General features: G+C 42.7%; 1 protein-coding gene across 1 annotated transcript; it reads left to right on the top strand.

The window, feature by feature from the left end:
• Positions 1–2,931: 2,931 nt before the first annotated feature.
• On the top strand, positions 2,932–15,979 carry prkacbb (protein kinase, cAMP-dependent, catalytic, beta b). The gene is made up of 10 exons (XM_080483559.1): positions 2,932–3,164; positions 10,020–10,081; positions 10,313–10,441; positions 11,352–11,450; positions 11,521–11,603; positions 12,150–12,276; positions 13,187–13,282; positions 14,402–14,524; positions 14,613–14,777; positions 15,602–15,979. Exons 1-10 carry the CDS (start codon positions 3,119–3,121, stop codon positions 15,725–15,727), a joined length of 1,056 nt encoding a protein of 351 aa, XP_080339685.1. The 5' UTR covers positions 2,932–3,118; the 3' UTR covers positions 15,728–15,979.
• Positions 15,980–21,537: the final 5,558 nt, after the last annotated feature.

The raw sequence follows: 21,537 nt of genomic DNA, 5'->3' as shown, positions 1-21,537 counted from the left end.
ACCCTAAAGACTGTTTCTTGTGTCAACGAAGCAAGAAGGTCTTAAAAGAAAAACTGCACGTTTGACACTTGAATGGTTCAAATTTGTCAGACTGCAGGAGCCGAAGCGAGTCAAAAAATGCAAACAATTCTCAAAAGTCGCACTCACACAATGAAATGACAATAACTGCCCGCGTGAAAATCACCCAACGTTAGAGTTGCTTCTATGTCAACAGACGCTACGTCGTTGTCGTCGTCACAATATTTGCACTGTTGAGAAATTCCTGCGTAAAATTGTCACAAACAGAAAAAAGCTGCTCTCACGTTTACAGTTCACAGATGAAGTGAAGCTCCTGTTCCGATCTGAGAAGAGACAGATCCTTCTTTCAACATCAAAGACAAAATTTCGTTATGAAATCTCCTGACGTCATGAGCTTTCATCTGGGGATCTGAGCCACGTCTCGTGACATCATATCCAAAGTGAGTCACACACTGATGTCATATGAAAATTGTGCCACGCCCCCAATTTTTTTCTCATCTTTTGTGTGTTTTTTTGGCTGACTTCTCCAGTTTTTATCCAATTTTGACCATTCTAATGCCAAAACGTACCACACACTGCATTTCTGCACACTTTTAAGCTATGAAAGTAAGATTATTGAATTTGCTCTGAGGTTAAAGTTCCACAGTAATGTGAATAAAACCTGTTAATAGAAAGGTTACCTGGTGGATTCTTCATAATGTGTCAGCTCACTGAATGACAACCACCCCTGATGGTCCATTATTGCCAAAGAAAGTTTGGGGAAGGTTATGTTTTTGTCTGCGTGCATTTATTTATTGGTTTGTATGTGTGTGTGTGTGTGTGTGTGTGTGTGTGTGTATGTTGAATTGCGTAATATTTTCAGGGACGATTTGTCGTCATCTAAGGACCAATGGATTAGATATTGGGCTGTTAACAACTTCGTCCCAATAAAATCCCCCAAAACTGCAAAAAGAATCCCAATACAAAGTGGAAGAGAGAGGCGCCTCATGGAGGAGATCAAAGGAGATCAGCGTCTGTTGCCATGGAGACGCTCCCTGCTCAGTGTGTCACATAGTGATGTAGCTACCTGACAGGCTAGTTAGCGTCGATATGAGCTAACGGCTAAAATGCTATTGATGATAATTCGGTTCTGCAAACAAATGTGGCGTTGGGGAAGTTCTGCGCTCTACCGAGTGAAGTTAAAATATTTAATTCGTACATTTAATGAAGAGATAAAACAGAACTTGATCGGTCTGCTGGGTGTCCACCAAAATGTCCCCTTCCTCTCCGACACTCTGACAAACGCTGGCGTCACACCCATGAGGCTGTTTTCGCGCCCAGCAGTGAGCTGGCGTGCTGCCCCCCCATGATGTCACTTTCTCTTATTAGTGATTCCACTACTGTGACACCAGATAAGATCATCTCCTGACCTCCACCTCCCCCTGACCTCCACCTCCTCCTGACCTCCACCTTCTCTCTCTACGTAAAATTCATTTTCTTTGTCTTTTCTGTCAGGATTTAACGTCAAATGCCGGCGATCAACAGGCTGATTGAGATGCAAAGAATATTAACGAGGCACTTTGCATTGACCATTTATGGTAGAAAGTGGGCGTGTTGGGGGCGGGGCCTGAACCGTCGACCTTCCAGGTGGACTGTGACGCCTCAAAGACGGGATTTGGACCACTGTTGCCCAGCGGGAATGGTTTCCTGGCAAAGTGTCTGTTAGAGTTTGTCACTAAAATGTGTGTTCAACTTCCCACACTGCTTTTGAAATTGGAATAATGTCAGAGGGAAATTGTGAATATTTCTTGCGTAATTTTTTGGGGGGGAGGGTCAGATATTTTGTGATTATTACAACCTCACATATATCAAATAAAGTTTCTGTTGGAAAGTTTTACAGTGAATATTGTTTGTCTGTTTTGCTACATGAAGTAATTTCCACAATATTAATCCATGCTTTGTTTACAGAATATAATGAATGACACATTATACACTCTTGCAGTAAAATATGGAATAAAACACAATTATTAACCATAAATACTTCAACTTGTCACAGATAGTAATTAATTTAATGTAATTGTTATGGGACATTTCTGCCTGGACCTTAATATTTGGAGTACTTTCTGTGAGGTTTAACAGTAATTGCTTGAAGTTTTCACAGAATAAATGAGTAGTTTATACAATTTATACTGTTATAGTTCAAGTTAAAAACCGTGATATGTCATGGCACAAACTTTATTATTTACGGTAATTTCTGTTAAGAGTCTTTTTTAAGAGTCAAACCTTTTTTATTCACAGTAAAATATGGAATTAATTACATTTTTTAACCATACAATCAACGGTCTCAATACATTTGTTTACTGTAAATGTCGAAAATGATGTACTGTAATTTTACGGTCCTTTTTCAGCAACCACAGCGGCGGTAGTTTACCGTAAAATTACGGTGTAGCTACTTAGCCGGGTCCCGCCCACTTTTGACCCCCCCCCCCCCCCCCCCCCCCCCCCCCCCCCCCCCACTGGGGGGAGGGCTACTGGACCAACCCCAGCTGCCACTCTGAGCTGGTCCGAAATCCAATGGGAAGTCCGCAATTTGCCTTTCAAAATAAAATTTGCAAACGCTGTCTCCTCTGAGGGTGAATATGGTAACACGATTAAATGACAGAGGTTAGGGTTACAGCGCCACCTATAGGCCTGGCATAGGTGTTACATCGTTTTGAGTAGTTTTCATGGTGTCTCTTGGACAGAGATGTTTGTTTCCATGTGGATGAGAAACTTCTTAAGAACGATGGAGAGAAAAATTATGTTCTTGGCTTTTGTGGAGGAGACTTAAATTGTCCGCGCGTGTGTGTGTGCGCGCGCGCGCGCATGTGTGTGTGTCAGTGTCAGTGTCAGCTTAGTCACAGACAGCCCGCTGCAGCTCCATGTCAGCGCTCCTGTAGCAGCAGCGGGAGGAGAAGCAGCAGCAACCGGGGGAGGAGAAGGAGGAGCCGGGGAGCCCACCGCACCTCCTCACTGTTTACCGCCGCCCGCTTCCACCTGCTTCTAGCGGGGAGACACGCACACACATCAGCGGGGAGGTTAGCTGTAGCCGCCGCCATCTCTGCTCCGGGTCTTCCGCACCATGGGCAACGCAGCCACCGCCAAGAAGGGCAACGAGCTGGAGAGCGGTGAGTCCGGGCTGCGCCGCGGCCCCGCCGGGGAGGGGAGGGGTGACACGCCGCGGGGTTCGTTCGGGGCTCCGGGGGAGCGGCTGGCCCTCTACTCGGAGCCGGAGGAGGAGGCGGAGGAGGGCCGCCTCGCATCCTCCGACCCTCCGCTGCAGACCCCCGAACGCACCGAGCAGCAGGACGGCTCCCGCGGCTCGACCCGAGCCCGACGGGCCGTGTGTCGGCAGGGGGATGTTAGCATCCAGCACCGGGGTGGGGAAGGCAGGGGTCACCGGGGAGTGGGGGGGGCTCCGAGCAACCGGTTACCGCTCCGAGGGAACGCCGGTAGCCTCCTCCATGAAGCCGCCGTGAGCCGCTCGGGACGCGGGGAGCTCGTCACGGCCCTCCGGAGCTCAGCTAGCCGGCTAACTTTAGCCGCGGGTCGGGGGATTAGCCCTCCAGAAGGCCCCGGTCAGACCACCACCTCCTCCCGCTGCACCGAGCCGCTCGGGCCCGCTCAGCCCGGGGAGGGGGCGCCTGTCCCGGGGAGAAGTCTGAGAGACAGCCGCTCCGTCTGCACACCAACCATCACACACTGATACTGACTCCTACTTTTTATACTTTTATGAGTTTAATTATCAAGTAATCTCTATTAAACACATTCAAATGCAACTTACAGTGTAGAATTAACTTTTGGATAAAACTTGTGTAAAGTACTCTGATTACTCTCATATACCTTCAGTATGTAATTTAACCCGTACTTAAGTACAATTTACACCATGTAATTCACTTTTTAAACCTTTAAAATGACCCATATTGTGTCATATACACTCAGATTACTGTAATAATAGTATTGTGGGCTGGTATCAGTATTTTCAAGTGTGTATTACTTATCAAGTACAATTTACAGCATTTAATTTACTTTCATAACCATAACAGATGGCAGTAATGAATTACCAGTACTCAGATTATTGAAATTCCGTAGTGTTTTTATGTACTTTGGCTTTGTGTAGTAATTTTCTCATACTTAAGTACATTTTATCTACTGAAGGTTTCTCTTTAAAATAATCATAGATGTAATAAATTACAAGTAATTGATATTGTATGCAAGTACTCTGCTACTTGTATTAATTCTTTACAGTTGTGCAAGTTGATTGCAAGTACTCGTATTCCTGTGAACAAGTGTACTTTTACTAGGAGTTTTTGTAATTTTACTCACACTTAGGTACAATTTCACAGATTTATTTTTATTTTTTTATGTAAAGTACTTATTACGATAATTAGGTTGTATTTTTGGTTACAGATATTTGAATTCACACATACTTCATTACAATTTACCTCATGTAATCTCTTTCCAAATCATAAAAAGTGGATATTAAATCACACATATATTAGTGTAACTAAGTAGTATTTCAGGCATTTATACTTTTAAGTATTTCACACAGTGGTAATTGCTTTGCTGGGGTTTTGCATATTTTTTTTACTTATTTAAAGCCTTTCCGTCACATTTCCCTTATGGTTTGATTGAGACCGTTTCCTGGTGAAACACGACGGTTCAGGAACGTTTCATCGGTTCAGGTTTTTTCTCTTTTGGCCGACGTGAGACTCTTTGTCTTCTCATGTTGACTCGTCGCAGTTTTCCTGTTTCACCGCCGTCCAAAAACGAACCTGTGGAAATAAACGTTTTGGGCCGTTCATGACAGTTGCTTGTAAATGAATTTTGCCCGGTGCCAGTTTTCAACGTGGGGACATTTTAATGAGATTCGTATTTATCCCTCGTCTAGACAGACATGTATTTTAATCCGGAGGTTTTTTTTTTTTAACGAACCGTCGTCTTCAGATGGAAATTCTCCTTTTTAACGTGTGACAATGTTTTCGCGTCGTTTGTTTTCAGTCTTTAATTCACTTTTTCTCATCGTGCCGACTGTTGTGAACTGGAACGTTAAACTGGTTTGACCTGAAGAAGGGAGGTCATTCCGAGTTGAGACAAACCTTCTTTACTCACTGATTGTTTTTATTATTTTTTAATCTTGATGTTGTGTTAAATGTGCTGTTCAAATAAAGTTGGATTGGATTGATCGTAGTGCGATCGTATCGCGTGAGATGGGAAGCGGGAAATATCTGGATTTTAAAAAGTTTCAGCTTTGAGCGGCGGCCATGTTTCTTTCCTCGTCCACGATGGATGTCTTAGTCCACAAAGGGACGTCAGTAAAAGTTAGGACACAAATTGGACTTGGTATGAGATCGGTTTCACTTGTTTTCTTCGCAGAAGTTCTGGAGACTTTTCTCCTGGAGGTAAAAATCCCAAGTTACTCCTCAGTGACGTGTTTCATTTCGTGTCGTCGTGACTTGAAGATGTCAGGTTGAGTTTCTGTGAATGAAATGGGGGAGATTGTTATTCTAAACGATATGAAGCTCGGATGAGAACAAGAATTCTGATCTTTGAGACTAAAAACACAAGAAAGTGAAACTTGTCTAGTCGATGATGGAATTACGAGTTCAGAGTTCTAAGCTCCGCCTCCTGACGGTGGGAATTACGAGTTGATTCCAGCGTGGCTCCGCCCCCAAGCGTAACTGAAGCCTGAGTGAAGCCTGGTTCTGGTTCCTCGCGATGTTGGAGCTTCTCCAGAGGGTTAGATCTCTTCCCTCCAGACCAGATTAGAGGCTGAGGATTCGTTCAAACGCGGCGTCTGTTTGGTAACATGTAAATAAAGCTGCTTTCACCTGCAAACCGAGTCTGAATGGAGGAGGAGGAATAAAGTCCTTTAAACCCTCAGATTACCTCGACAGTAACGGTTTGGCTGCTTCCTCCGGTCGCTGACAAAGTTGGAGTCGCTTCAAACTCACATTTAGATCAGTTAAACCTGGACTGGATTATCCTCACGAGGCTAAAGTTGAATTAAAACTCTCCTTTTCTTAGTTAAACTTGTGAAAAGTTCAGATTTTTCAGCACTTTGACTTGGATTCATTTAGAAAAATAAACATTTAAAGGTCAAACTTTAATCACCTCACTGGTGATGAAGGGAAAATGTTCCTTTTCATCAGACCAGAGAAAAATCACCATGAAAGTTTACAGCAGTAAATGTTCACCAGAGGAAGAAATCTTTATAAAACACAGTTTGTGGTGAGAAACGTCCCGAAAAGTGACTCTGGGCTTGTTTCCTGTTGAACCTGGATCATCGGACCCGAAAGAGCCTGAAGTCACTTAAAGAACTATTTCTTCACCTTTTGGTTTTGTTTCAGACAAACTTTGGATCAGATCCAAACATTCAAACTATTTTCAAACTAGTGGAACCGGCTTTACGTTATGAGGAACAGTTTCTTTTATCCACTCAGTCCACATTTAACGGGATTAAACCAAAACACAAACACACATTTGGAGGTTTAATTTGGATTTAAATGATCAGAAAGAGGCCAAATATTGATTAGAACACTGTTTTGTGTTGGGAAATGTAAAAAAAAGAAATAAAAAAAAGAAGACATTTTATAGTATTTCTGTACACGGACGAGCTTTAAAAAGAAAAATCTTTAAAAACGACATTAATTCTTCACACCAACTTTAAATGAAAAAACATTTTCACTTGACTAATTTGGACTAGATGATCGTGTGTGTGTGTGTGTGTGTGTGTGTGTGTGTGTGTGTGTGTGTGTGTGTGTGTGTGTGTGTGTGTGTGTGTGTGTGTGTGTGTGTGTGTGTGTGTGTGTGTGAGTGATTTCTTCTTCGGCTTCTCGTCTGCATAAACAAAAACCCTGTGTGACCAAATATGGTGAAGAAAAGACAAATGCAGTCTTTCCATTCATAAAACTGTGACCTACTACTGTCTCTCTCTCTCACTCACTCACTCACTCACGCACACACACACACACACACACACACACACACACACACACACACACACACACACACACACACACACACACACACACACACACACACACACACACTCAGCCCGGTGTCCTGCAGTAATCTGTGGGGAAGGTCTGCGGCCCCTCGTCACTCTGCTGTCGTTGAGCAGCAGCTTGGCGCCGGACCTTCGTCAGAGCGTTCAAAGCTTGTAAAACCTCTTATCCTCTGACGTGGCTCGGCCTCGGCCTCGGCCTCGCCGCCGGCCGATCATCGCCCGGGGTCTCGTGCTCAAACTCCAAAGTCCTGCCCCACATCGGACCCTGAACGCAGCACCTGCTGGGTCTGTGCTGCGTTCATGGGCTCAGTAAACCGTCAGGAAAATGACTGCAAAATGTAGTTTTGATGGAAAATTCTAGTTGTTTGGTGAAACTCAGACGGTTCGTTCTCCATTAGTTTGATTATTATTATTATTATTACTACGTGTAGTGGGTTTTTTAAATTTACTCTATAGTTTGTAAGTAATAAATCAAAAGCTCAATTCTTCAAAAATATTTAATAAAATCATGTTTTCAATTAAAGATCATTTTTCGTATGTCATCATTGAAACTAAATGTACCATGAAAAATTGGGTCAAATATCTGTTCCACAGATAAACGAACCTAAATACTTCAGCAGGAAACTTAAATGATTTTAAAAATCGCTACTCGGCAAACCTTGGCAAAAAAAACCCAAAAGCTTTAATGACCTTATTTTCCAGACTTTCTGTTTGGTTGTTTTGCTCGCCGTGCATCGTAACGTCGTGATTGACTGGTGTGTCGCAGTATAGCTGTACGTATTATGTTGAACCACTAGATGTCACTGTATGGCAGCAGAAAGGTGCTACAGTAATAGAAACACCTCCTTTATTTCCGTAACAAATGTCTCTACATCGTAGTAAAGCTAGGATTCACAGTGTGGGCGGGGGGAGGGGGGAGGGGGGGCGGCTGGGTGGGGTGAGGGGGGCGGGGGCTAGGGCAGGGTCTGATCCAAGGTTAACTGTTAAACCAGTTTAAGCCGACACTCACCTTGTGTTTACTGTATGTAGACGACACCAGCTGGAGCAGCGCTAGGATTAAACACACACACACACACACACACACACACACACACACACACACACACACACACACACACACACACACACACACACACACACACACACACACACACAGAGGTCTTCTTCACTGTGGAGTTTCAGGTTAAAACAGTTTTTAGAGCCACAAAACCTTTCCTGACTTCTACTTTATACATTCGTAAATCTTCTCTGTTGTTTATCATGAATTATCCACAAAAAAAACGGACTTTATTTTTTAGGATTTTCTTCTGAAGCTTCTGATTAGACGCCGTGTGAGACGAGCTTTCAGCAGAGACCAGTTTGAGTCTCTGGTTTCTGTGGAGCTTCATCTTATCTTCTTGTATGGCCGCTCCACCGGTCCGTCCACACGGCTCCGTGTTCGAGTCCTGCAGGTTTCTGTGTGTGTGTGTGTGTGTGTGTGACTCTCTCTCTCCTGTGTCTCCCTCCATGTGGGTGGTTGTTGCTGCTCACCTGCTGGTGATCAGAGACCTTCGGTAGGCTCCGGCCTGCTCCTGCTGGATGTGCCTGATCTAACCGTCTTTGTTTGGTTTCCCTCTCATCTGCTTTCTCTCACTCTGGATCTCTGCCGCTGTCTCTCTGCTCTTGGTTTGTTTGCTCGCTGTTTTTTATTAGAGGAGCCTGTACTTCCTGCCGTGGACCCTCCTCTTCCTCCCTCCTCCGAATGAAACAAACTCCGTCCTATTTTACAGCCGGGGGGGCGACCCCTGAGGGTCGGGGCAATCTAATCATCAAGCATGTAGCATGTAGCATGTAGCATCGGCGTTACATGCTCTGAAGTTAAACCGCCGAGCCACATCAGGCTAACTGCTGGGGATTCAGGCCACGGCTACACAAACCCGGGTTTTTACAACTGCTACTGATCCACCTGGTTCAGAGCTGCCATGAGCAGTCAGACCTGTAGGGGGCAGTGTAACAAGAAGCACAGAGCGACGATAGCCAATCAGAGTCCTGGAAAAAACTCAACGTCACTCACTGTGACGTAAAGATCTGCCTCCCGTCTTTAGTTTTTCTAAATCTCCATGGTGGGCGGAGTTTTCTGAATCGGTTGTGACTCGTAGCCTCGTTTTTATTCAGATTAAAATAAAAAAACAAGTATTTTGCAAGGAGACATGTTTTTGTTTTTGTTTTTAAAGAAAAGTCGATGGAGGGTAAAACTGATATGTACATATATTATAATATTATTTATTGTAAAGGAGACAAATTAAAACTAAAATTACATTTATAATAACAGACTGATTTGGTGGACATTTCAAAATAAACTGTCGGGAGCTTCATTTTTTATTTTATTGTCTTTTGGTCCTAAAACTGTCGATTTAATGGTCAAACTCATGGACAGTGGATCGTTCTGCTGGCAGGCTTTTAAAATATTAGAATATTGAGCCGATGCTCCAATTAAAAATGTGTTTTTGTCAGTAAAATTAAAAAAGTTCAAAAAGTCAAATTATCTCGAAATGAGATTCTTTGGAAAATCTATAAAAACACTTTAGTTGTGCAACATTTTTACTATAAAACTTGAAATGTGGAATTTTGACCAAATTTCCTCTGAACGAGTTTTTATTCAGGATTTACTATAAAAGTTTTCATTTACTTACCGACTATATATTATATACAGAGATTTCTGCCTGAAAAACCTTTTAAGTGGCGCCGCCCCCCGGTGGAGAAAATAGGAAGTGCAGTGAGTTTGTGTGCATGCGTGTTTCTCTGTGACGTGCTCGTGTTGTTTTAGACGTCTGAACCTTTGATTTACATCCAGATGAGAGACTGTGCTCGTCTTTTCCTTCGACTTACCGTCTCTTTTCCCTCCTCGTCCTCGTCTGGTGGAAAAACCTTTGATTCTAATCCAGACGTGAAGTTTTTAAAAAACACTAAAAGTGTCTGTTCCTTCTGTGTTTAGTCAAAGAGTTTCTCGCCAAAGCCAAAGAAGATTTCTTACGGAAATGGGAATGTCCGCCACAGGTGGGTGTGTTTTAATGTTCACCTTTATCTTATAAAACTTCTTATTGTTTGACATTAACCAACTAAACTTATCAAAGAGTTTAACAGTTTTAGACATTTTGACTTTACTATAACGTCGATTTGACTTCATTTAACAACGAGTTGGTAAATATTTATACTTCATGATACTAGTAAGAGCAGCTGGTCTTAGTATAAAACCGTCCCGACGCTCCTGTGCTGCTGCTCCTCCAGAGCTCCACGTGCCTCGATGACTTCGAGCGGCTAAAGACGCTGGGAACCGGCTCCTTCGGCAGAGTCATGCTGGTCAAACACAAAACCACAGAGCAGTTCTTCGCCATGAAGATCCTGGACAAGCAGAAGGTGGGAGAAACTCACCAGAGACACACACAGCCTGACTCACCGGGAGCAGCGAGGAGCCGACGGAGGAGCCGGTCCGGTTCCGGCTTCTCACTCGTTCAATATTTTAATTCATATTTGCCGCCATCAGCAATTATTTAAATGTATTATTTCACGGTTTCATGTTGACTCGGCCCCATTAACAATAGAAATGACCTCCTATTTAATCACTTCCGATTAATTAATTTTTCTTGTTTTGTTTTGTTTGTTCACTTTGTGGTGTTTTATGAAATAATAAAAATTATTTATCTATAAAAAAAAAATATATAAAAATGACAAAAATGGACATTAACAGATTTGTATTAGTCTGCGAGGCAAAAGTATTGAAAGTATTCATTATATATAACACATTGAAATAGTTCCAGGGTATTTCTTCCCGCCTGATTAAAATGTCTATTTTCACAGAAACAAACGATAAAATAGAAAATGACTCCAATTTCAAAATAAAAGAGACTTTAATGAAACCCGCCGCAAAACGCAGTGAAACGTGTAAAAGAAAACTTCTCCCGTTGCATTCTGGGAGTTTTCCTGGCGCCTCCCTGACACCGCGGCTCCGAGGCGGTTGGCTAACGACCCGCTGGATATTTTAATCGCAGCGTGACGAGTTCTCGGCTCGGCTCCCGTGTCGTCACGTCGCTGCTCTAGAAATAGATTTCATAGTATTTTTATTGGTGGTCTGGACGTCGTCATGTTTCACTCTCATCCATCGGCTCAGTTCTACTTATTATTTTCAGGGTGAAGTTTTCAGCTTAGTCTCCAGTTTGTGTAGTAGAGGGTCAGGATGTAGAGGGTCAGGATGTAGAGGGTCAGAATGTCGGACTAAAAGCAGCTTTCAGTTCGACAGACGGGAGACTTAATGGTTTTCCTGCTCCAGGTGGTGAAACTCAAACAGATCGAACACACGTTAAACGAGAAGCGGATCCTCCAGGCGGTGAGCTTCCCCTTCCTCGTCAGGCTGGATTACTCCTTCAAGGTAGAGGCTCGTCGCCGTCGCTCTGACGGATCGTGTAGTTAGCAGTAATCTAACCGGTACTTCCCCGCAGGACAACTCTAACCTGTACATGGTGATGGAGTACGTCCCCGGAGGAGAAATGTTCTCACACCTCAGACGGATCGGCAGGTTCAGGTTAGAGACTCGCTGCCGCCGGAGACGTTGTTATTATTATTATTATTATTATTATTATTATTATTATTATTATTATTAATGTTATTATTATTAATGTTGTTATTAATATTATTAATGTTGTTATTATTATTATTAATGTTGTTATTAATATTATTAATGTTGTTATTATTATTATTAATGTTATTATTATTAATGTTGTTGTTATTATTATTATTATTATTATTATTATTAATAATGTTATTATTAATGTTGTTATTAATGTTATTATTATTATTATTAATGTTGTTGTTATTATTATTATTATTAATGTTAATATTATTAATGTTGTTATTATTATTAATGTTATTATTATTATTATTAATGTTGTTATTAATGATTATTATTATTATTATTATTATTATTATTAATGTTATTATTATTATTATTAATGTTATTATTATTATTAATAATGTTGTTATTATTAATATTATTAATGTTGTTATTATTATTATTAATATTATTAATGTTATTATTATTATTAATGTTGTTTTCTGTGTCTGTGTGCAGCGAACCCCACGCTCGGTTCTACGCCGCCCAGATAGTCCTGACCTTCGAATACCTCCACTCGTTAGACCTGATCTACAGAGACCTGAAGCCGGAGAACCTGCTGATCGATCATCACGGCTACATCCAGGTCGGCTTCCTCCGTCACCTCAAACACAAACTGTCCATTTAAAAACTCCCGAAGTAGCAAATTATCATTAAATAGGTTTAGTTTTTAATTTACTTTTTTTTCCCTTTTGCTTCAGTCCTTCTAGTTTTGGTTGACAAGTCATGGAAATCCAGAATTATCATAAAGACGTAGATACTTTTCATATTTGTTTACATTAAAAAGTCCTTTAATGTCTCTATATTCAATTTAATAAAGTTTTTCTATTATTTTATTCAGATTTATTACATATAAACTTTTTGTTTTGTTTGTCCAAATTTAGTTTATTAGCAATAAAAATCTGTTATTCTTTATTATTTTGTTGACCGTTTTATTGAATTATGAGCCACAACTTTCATAACTAAGATTAAAAATGAGCTTCAGACTTGTTGGTTTATATCGTTGCTGTGAGACACTGAGGGACAAAACCACCGATCGAAGGTTTTAAATATAAAAGGGATTATTTACACTTTAGCGCCGCTTCGCCTCGAACTACATGAAACTAACGTCACGCTGCTTTTCCCCACTGGGATCTTCTCCACCCGCCTCAGCCGAGTCGATTTTCACTACATTAAAGTGGGCGGAGTCAGAGCTTTGCCCCGTCGTGCACAAGTACAAGTTACAAGTACCTGGTACCAGGAAAGTACCTGGTACCAGGAAAGTACCTGGTACTAACACGCAGTGGGGAAAGCACCATATGTGAACCCAAATGAGCTTATATGGAAAAAGTGTAGAAACAAATGAAAAACCTCTTGTGAAGTTATTCAAATACTGACGACCTCCATTATTTTATCCACGATAACGAACAGTGTGGTTCTCCTCCTCTTCCTCCTCCTCCTCCTCTTCCTCCTCCTCCTCCTCCTCCTCCTCCTCCTCTTCCTCTTCCTCCTCCCAGGTGACAGACTTTGGCTTTGCCAAGCGGGTCAAAGGTCGGACCTGGACGCTGTGCGGGACGCCGGAGTACCTGGCTCCAGAAATCATCCTCAGCAAAGTAAACTTTTCTTTTTAAACCATCAAACTGAACGACGAATGTTTCTGGGAAATTTTCCTCATTTTGCTTCGTTCATTTTGAAACATTCGCTTTTTATCTCGTCTCTGGAAACGATGCAAACACTGAAACTCTCGCTCTCCACTCGTCCTGCATTCGCTCTCCACTCGCTCTCCCCACACTCTCCTCTCGCTCCCCCCTCGCTCTCCCCTCGCTCCCCCCTCGCTCTCACCTCGCTCTCACCTCGCTCTCCCCTCGGTCCCACCACGCTCTCCCCTCGCTCTCCCCATGCTCTCCTCTCGCTCTCACCTCGCTCTCTCCACGCTCTCCCCTCGCTCTCCCCACGCTCTCCCCACGCTCTCCTCTCGCTCTCCCCACGCTCTCCCCTCGCTCTCCCATCGCTCTCCCCTCGCTCTCCCCACACTCTCCTCTCGCTCTCACCTCACTCTCCCCTCGCTCTCCCATCGCTCTCCCCACGCTCTCCCCTCGCTCTCCCCACGCTCTCCTCTCGCTCTCCCCACGCTCTCCCCTCGCTCTCCCCACACTCTCCTCTCGCTCTCCCCACGCTCTCCCCTCGCTCTCCCATCGCTCTCCCCTCGCTCTCCCCCACACTCTCCTCTCGCTCTCACCTCACTCTCCCCTCGCTCTCCCATCGCTCTCCCCACGCTCTCCCCTCGCTCTCCCCACGCTCTCCTCTCGCTCTCCCCACGCTCTCCCCTCGCTCTCCCCACACTCTCCTCTCGCTCTCCCCACGCTCTCCCCTCGCTCTCCCATCGCTCTCCCCTCGCTCTCCCATCGCTCTCCCCACGCTCTCACCTCGCTCTCCTCTCGCTCCCTCCCTCGCTCTCCACTTGTTCTCCCTTCGCTCTCCACTCGCTCTGTTGTTACTTTCACTGTAACGTTCACAAACATTTGAAGGTTTTAATGAAGTTAAAATAACCCCCCCCCCCGTGTGTGTGTGTGTGTGTGTGTGTGTGTGTGTGTGTGTGTGTGTGTGTGTGTGTGTGTGTGTGTGTGTGTGTGTGTGTGTGTGTGTGTGTGTGTGTGTGTGTGTGTGTGTGTGTGTGTGTGTGTGTGTGTGTGTGTGTGTGTGTGTGTGTGTGTGTGTGTGTGCGTGTGCAGGGCTACAACAAAGCGGTGGACTGGTGGGCTCTGGGCGTCCTGATCTACGAGATGGCAGCCGGTTACCCGCCGTTCTTCGCCGACCAGCCGATCCAGATCTACGAGAAGATCGTCTCGGGGAAGGTGCGTCGGACTCGCCTCCGTCGTCAGCGCCGCTCCGGCGGGATGACGCGGCACTCAGACTGACGTGATGCACTTCCTGTGTGCGCAGGTTCGATTCCCATCGCACTTCAGCTCGGACCTGAAGGACCTGCTGAGGAACCTGCTGCAGGTGGACCTGACCAAACGCTACGGCAACCTGAAGAACGGCGTCAACGACATCAAGGGACACAAGTGGTTCGCCACCACGGACTGGATCGCCATCTACGAGAGGAAGGCAGGGACACACACACACACACACACACACACACACACACACACACACACACACACACACACACACACACACACACACGCTAAGCGTCTTTTTGACCCTTTGACCTTCATCTCTGATGAGGCGTTGGCAGGTTGTCATAGAAACACTGCGGAGTGTTGAAGACTCTCAGTTTGCACACAAACACTGATTCCCGCCGTGTGTTTAGTAAATACTGAGCTGAAGGAGGCCGTGTGTGTGTGTGTGTGTGTGTGTGTGTGTGTGTGTGTGTGTGTGTGTGTGTGTGTGTGTGTGTGTGTGTGTGTGTGTGTGTGTGTGTGTGTGTGTGTGTGTGTGTGTGTGTGTGTGTGTGTGTGTGTGTGTGTCTGTCAAATGTGTTAGGGCCAAATTATTGAATATTTGTTCTGCACACACACACACACACACACACACACACACACACACTCAGGCAGACATAATGTGTTTTTAATGTATTTTCTTAATTTTAAGTTGTACTTGTTTGTCATGTCATGTGACTTCTATACAAACTCGTAATACCACCTGTGACCACTAGATGTCACTGTATCTTTACTAATGCTGCTGCAGCGCCACAGAAAAACCTCTATTACTACCTAGATTGAACTGTTTTCTTTCTCCTCGTCACACACACACACACACACACACACACACACACACGCACACACACACACACACACACACACACACACACACACACACACACACACACACACACACACACACACACACACACACACGCACACACGCACACGCACACACACACTGTGGTCGTGACCCTGCCAGGTTAAAGTCTGTGCGTTTGGCTGCAGGTTGAAGCTCCGTTCATACCAAAGTGCAGAGGCCCCGGCGACACCAGCAACTTCGACGACTACGAGGAGGAGGAGATCCGCGTGTCTTTAACGGAAAAATGCTCCAAGGAGTTCACAGAGTTTTAGGACGCGCCGACACGGACATATCAGGGAAAACGAAGGGTATCTTTGCACTCTTCTAAAGACTCGGGACGGAGCGGAGACCATCTTTTTTTCAGATTGACCGCCGGGCTGGAGGAGGTGGTCCTCTCACTGTCACACACACACACACACACACACACACACACACACACACTCCTGCGTATACAGCAGACACACACCTTTCCTTTCTTTTTGTACCCACCACTCTCGCTTTAGTTTTTTTTTTACTTTGAAGCAGTTAGTCCTGGATGTTTTCACCTCCACATTAAACCGGGAGACGATTTCAGTTATGAGGAGAATCTGTGGCCTGTTACAGGGCATGCGGTCTGGGGGGGGGGGGCGGGGTCACAGCCAGGGGGCGGGGTCACAGCCAGGGGGGGGCGGGGGGGGGCAAACAGAAAGCACCGACTCCAGAAGAGAAGAGTCTCTGATCGTCGCTTTTTGCCTTCGAGAGCCGAGTCTCTGGAAAATACAGACCCGTTGGCATTAGACTGCTCGGCAAAGCAGAATATTTTTCTTTAATTAACGACGGTTGAATCAAACGTTCGCACTAACAAAGACGGATCCGTCTGACTTCACGTCAAAATCTCCAAAATACTAAAAGTTTAGTAGCTAAAAACTGCCTGGTTGTGTTCAGGAAAAGGAGCTTTAACAAAACATGCGCTTTCTTTTAAGGCAATTTTGTGTATCAAATACGTGCTACGTACCACGTGTGACCACTAGATGTCACTGTTTTTCACTGACTGAAGGAAGAAAAATATCGACAAAAAAAAGGTTAATCCACACGGCAGAACATGAGTTGAATGTGCAGCAGGAGGAGTTCGGGGGGAGAAACTAAAATCTGAGGAACAAATTCACAGAAGCTTCTGGAAGAGACGCACTTGGGTCGGAACACGGAGGAATAAATGTTCTTGTGATTTTTTTTTTTTTTAATTCCTTGTGAGGATTTGTTGACAGAAATCTTAATGAATTAATTCAAGACGTTTAGTCACTCAAAGTGAAATTCTGCGATCGGTTGGTTCCGGTCAGGATCCTGGAATTCTTCGGGTTTCAGTTCAAACGAGTCGATTCAGTCGCGGCTTTTCATCAAAATAATCAAACTAAGTTCGTTGAACCGACAAGAAAAACTTTTTAAATGAACTAAAATCGGAAAGTTTGAATCTCAACGTCACAAATTGAGTCAAAATCCTGTGAATTCAGATGATTAATCCCCCAAAACTGAGAGTATTTAAATCAGGAGGCGACGGCTGCTCACAGTTTTGAATTAAAGATTGAACCACTTGAAGCTCCGTCGGGTTGGAATCAGGACGATTAGGTTAACTAGTGACTTCTAACTTTAAACCTCTCAGTGCTTCAGTATTATTTCCGTTCCGGATGTGTAACGTTGATGACGTCACTTTATCGATTCGTACACGAACACCAAGCTGAGATTCTTTGCTTCGTGACGGTTTTTCCACCTTCTAGACGTCGTATGAACTCTGAGTCCCGTCTGCGGCCACCGGGCGGGAGTTCAAGGGTTAAAACTCCGATCTTCCCGGTTCCTCCTGCGGGAGTTTAAAGTTGAACTCTCCTCCGGACTCTTCTGGCGTTCTGAGCTCCGTCGTTCCCGTCACGCTCACTCCAGCCACCGGGGGGCAGTGTCTCGGGTGTCGCCGGTTTGCACAGACGTTCAGTGCCGACACTTCTCCGTCGGAGAACCCCGGAAGGTTCCCCGTGGGATCGCTCCGGTCCGTTAGCGACTCGTATGGTTTATCTTAGTTTTGTCGTCTTGTCGTTGGTAGGCGGTTTGTTCGGCGCGCGGAGCGACGAGACGCTAATAGTCCGCGGCCCGGCGGTGATAGCCGACCCTCGGGAAGGAGAAGAGTTTTATTAAAGTGTTTTTTAAAAGGAAGTGATGCTTGGCGGGATGGCGGCGCCGCTTCTGGACCTCCGACGCTCTCAGGACCCGTTCTGAGTTTTCCTCCCGAGACGCCGGCGGAACTCCAGACTGCTCCTTTCATCCATCAGCTCGTCACCTCATATATACACCCCCCCCCCCCCCCCTTTTCATATATGTTTTTAATTTATACACATTAGAGATGCTAATAAATTTTATTTTTAAAAGTGTCCAGTTTCCTCCTCCGTGGTTTTTTTTTTTTTCCCCTTCCTGAACAGATGGTGGCGCAATTCAGCGCGAAGAATCAGTTTCCGGCGACCAGAAGATCGTTTCTAGAATCCCGACCAGATCAACTCGTCGGTTGATGTTTGACTTCCAGAATAAAAACAATCTTAACTATAAATAAATACACAATAGAACTAAAGACAATAATTATTACAGGTTTGGAATAAGAAATAAATGCGCCTCTCATCTCGTATTTATTCTCTGATCAGCTCCTTAGAGTGTAAAATGAATGAGAACAGAATGAATTGTGACGTTTATTATAATTATTATTATTATTATTTTATTATTACTATTTTATTATTATTATTATTTTATTATTTTTATTATTATTATTATTATTATCAGCGTCTCGTATCTGGTAAAGACGAAGTTTGCATGTTTAAGAAAATTACAGATTTTTAATTCAGAGTTCAGGTTCGTCGTGTTGTAAAAGGACAACGCAATAAATATAAACTTATTAATATAATAATACTTTTCCACACTCAAACAGAGAAAATAGCTGAATTTGATCTCGTCTATAAAAATCTAGAACTTTAAATCTGTGAAGAAAAAGAGTCGGTCTGTCAATAACTCCATTCATTCCTCTGGATACATACAACATATAAAATATATACATAGAACATATAAAATATATACATATAACATGTAACATATATACATGTAACATAAAATATATACATATATACATAGAACATAAAATATATACATGTAACATATATACATAGAACATGTAACATAAAATATATACATAGAACATATAAAATATATACATAGAACATATATATATAGAACATGTAACTTATAAAATATATACATAGAACATATAAAATATATACATATAACATGTAACATATATACATAGAACATGTAAAATATATACATATATACATAGAACATATAAAATATATACATGTAACATATATACATAGAACATGTAACATATAAAATATATACATAGAACATATAAATTATATACATATAACATATATACATAGAACATGTAACTTATAAAATATATACATAGAACATATAAAATATATACATATAACATGTAACATATATACATAGAACATGTAAAATATATACATATATACATAGAACATATAAAATATATACATGTAACATATATACATAGAACATGTAACATATAAAATATATACATAGAACATATAAATTATATACATATAACATATATACATAGAACATGTAACTTATAAAATATATACATATATACATAGAACATATAACATATGTACATATAACATGTAACATATATACATAGAACATGTAAAATATATACATAGAACATATATACAGATAAAGACTGACGGTCTTGTTTTGGATGAATCCAAACATTTTTTAATGAAAACTGACCTCATTATTAAAAATAATAATAAAAATTGCCCGTCCCATCCGTCCTGTCCGTCCTGTCCGTCCTGTCCGTCCCGTCCCGTCCCCGCGTCTCGAGTCAAACCAGGACACGTTCCTCCAGGCGCTCAGGTTGAACCATAAGACTAATTTTCTATTTTGGTGATTTATATTGAATTGAATTGTTACAAACAGTTTTTCATTTGAATTATAAATCGGCTGATTTCATTCTGTTGAACATTACCGAGGAGCAGAGCAGCCAGAAAGCATGATGGTGCCTCTACCGTGCCTGGCTCATAGGCTGAACTTAACGCTTACAAAGAATTCCCAGGATGATAAAAAAGTAGGGACGTCCCCATCCCACTTTATGCTCCTGATACCGATCCGATTTTTCAGATTTGAGTATCGGCCGATACGCCGATATTCCGATACTTTCCCGATCCGATACTCACATTACTATTGCAAAGATACCATAAGTTTTGGAGCAACTAAGACGTCTGAAGCTAAAAGCTCTATTGGCAGAAGCTTTGTTTAACTAGAAATTATAGTAAAACTCACTTATTGAATCAGAATTCTTCTCTTTCTCTTTAGTTGTTATAAACTGAGGAACATCCACACCATGAAAAGACCATCTTTGTCCTCCCTGTCCTCCCAACAAACCGTCCTCACCTCACTATGAACACGGCTCAACACGAGGCTTCAGGGCGTGTAGTACACATGCCAGGCCTTTAGGGGCGCTGTGACTCACCAAACAACAATAAAAACGCAGAAGAAGACAGACCACATAGAAACAGAGAAGTAGACTCCTGCACATAAACACATAAACCTCTATATCTAACTCTAGTTTTATAGGTCTATGGCCCCGCTCCGCCTGCTTCTAGCTTCTGCAGCTCCACCCGAGCTTCTAGTCCCTGATTGTTCTGGTTATTAGGTGACATAGTGGTTATTAGGTGACGTAGTAGTTATTAGGTGACGTAGTGGTTATTAGGTGACGTAGTGGTTATTAGGTGACGTAGTAGTTATTAGGTGACGGAGTGGTTATTAGGTGACGTAGTGGTTATTAGGTGACGTAGTAGTTATTAGGTGACGGAGTGGTTATTAGGTGACGTAGTGGTTATTAGGTGACGTAGTGGTTATTAGGTGACGTAGTAGTTATTAGGTGACGGAGTGGTTATTAGGTGACGTAGTGGTTATTAGGTGACGTAGTAGTTATTAGGTGATTGTTCTGGTTATTAGGTGACGTAGTGGTTATTAGGTGACGTAGTGGTTATTAGGTGATTGTTCTGGTTATTAGGTGACGTAGTGGTTATTAGGTGACGTAGTGGTTATTAGGTGATTGTTCTGGTTATTAGGTGACGTAGTGATTATTAGGTGACGTAGTGGTTATTAGGTGATTGTTCTGGTTATTAGGTGACGTAGTGGTTATTAGGTGACGTAGTAGTTATTAGGTGATTGTTGTGGTTATTGGGTGACGTAGTAGTTATTAGGTGACGTAGTGGTTATTAGGTGACGTAGTAGTTATTAGGTGATAGTTGTGGTTATTAGGTGACGTAGTGGTTATTAGGTGACGTAGTGGTTACTAGGTGACGTAGTGGTTATTAGGTGATTGTTCTGGTTATTAGGTGAGGTAGTGGTTACTAGGTGACGTAGTGGTTTTTAGGTGATTGTTCTGGTTATTAGGTGACGTAGTGGTTACTAGGTGACGTAGTGGTTATTAGGTGACGTAGTAGTTATTAGGTGATTGTTGTGGTTATTAGGTGACGTAGTGGTTATTAGGTGATTGTTGTGGTTATTAGGTGACGTAGTGGTTATTAGGTGACGTAGTGGTTATTAGGTGACGTAGTAGTTATTAGGTGATTGTTGTGGTTATTAGGTGACGTAGTAGTTATTAGGTGATTGTTCTGGTTATTAGGTGACGTAGTAGTTATTAGGTGATTGTTGTGGTTATTAGGTGACGTAGTGGTTATTAGGTGACGTAGTAGTTATTAGGTGATTGTTGTGGTTATTAGGTGACGTAGTGGTTACTAGGTGACGTAGTGGTTATTAGGTGACGTAGCGGACCGCGTTTTTTTTTTTTTTTTTTCAGCTCGGGGGGGTGATCGGCTGGATTTGCCGATCCCCAATCACTCACAAATCACTAATATCCGATATCTACCGATCGGATCAGGACGTCTCTAATAAAAAGATAATAGATTATCAGATATTTTAGTAACTCGATACTGAACCTCTCTAAACATGTTAGTTTCTCACATCTCTTCATAAGACA

The sequence above is a fragment of the Lipophrys pholis genome, assembly GCF_963383615.2.
Source record: "Lipophrys pholis genome assembly, chromosome: 1".
Lineage (NCBI taxonomy): Eukaryota > Metazoa > Chordata > Actinopteri > Blenniiformes > Blenniidae > Lipophrys > Lipophrys pholis.
This window is presented reverse-complemented; position numbering and strand designations above follow the sequence as displayed.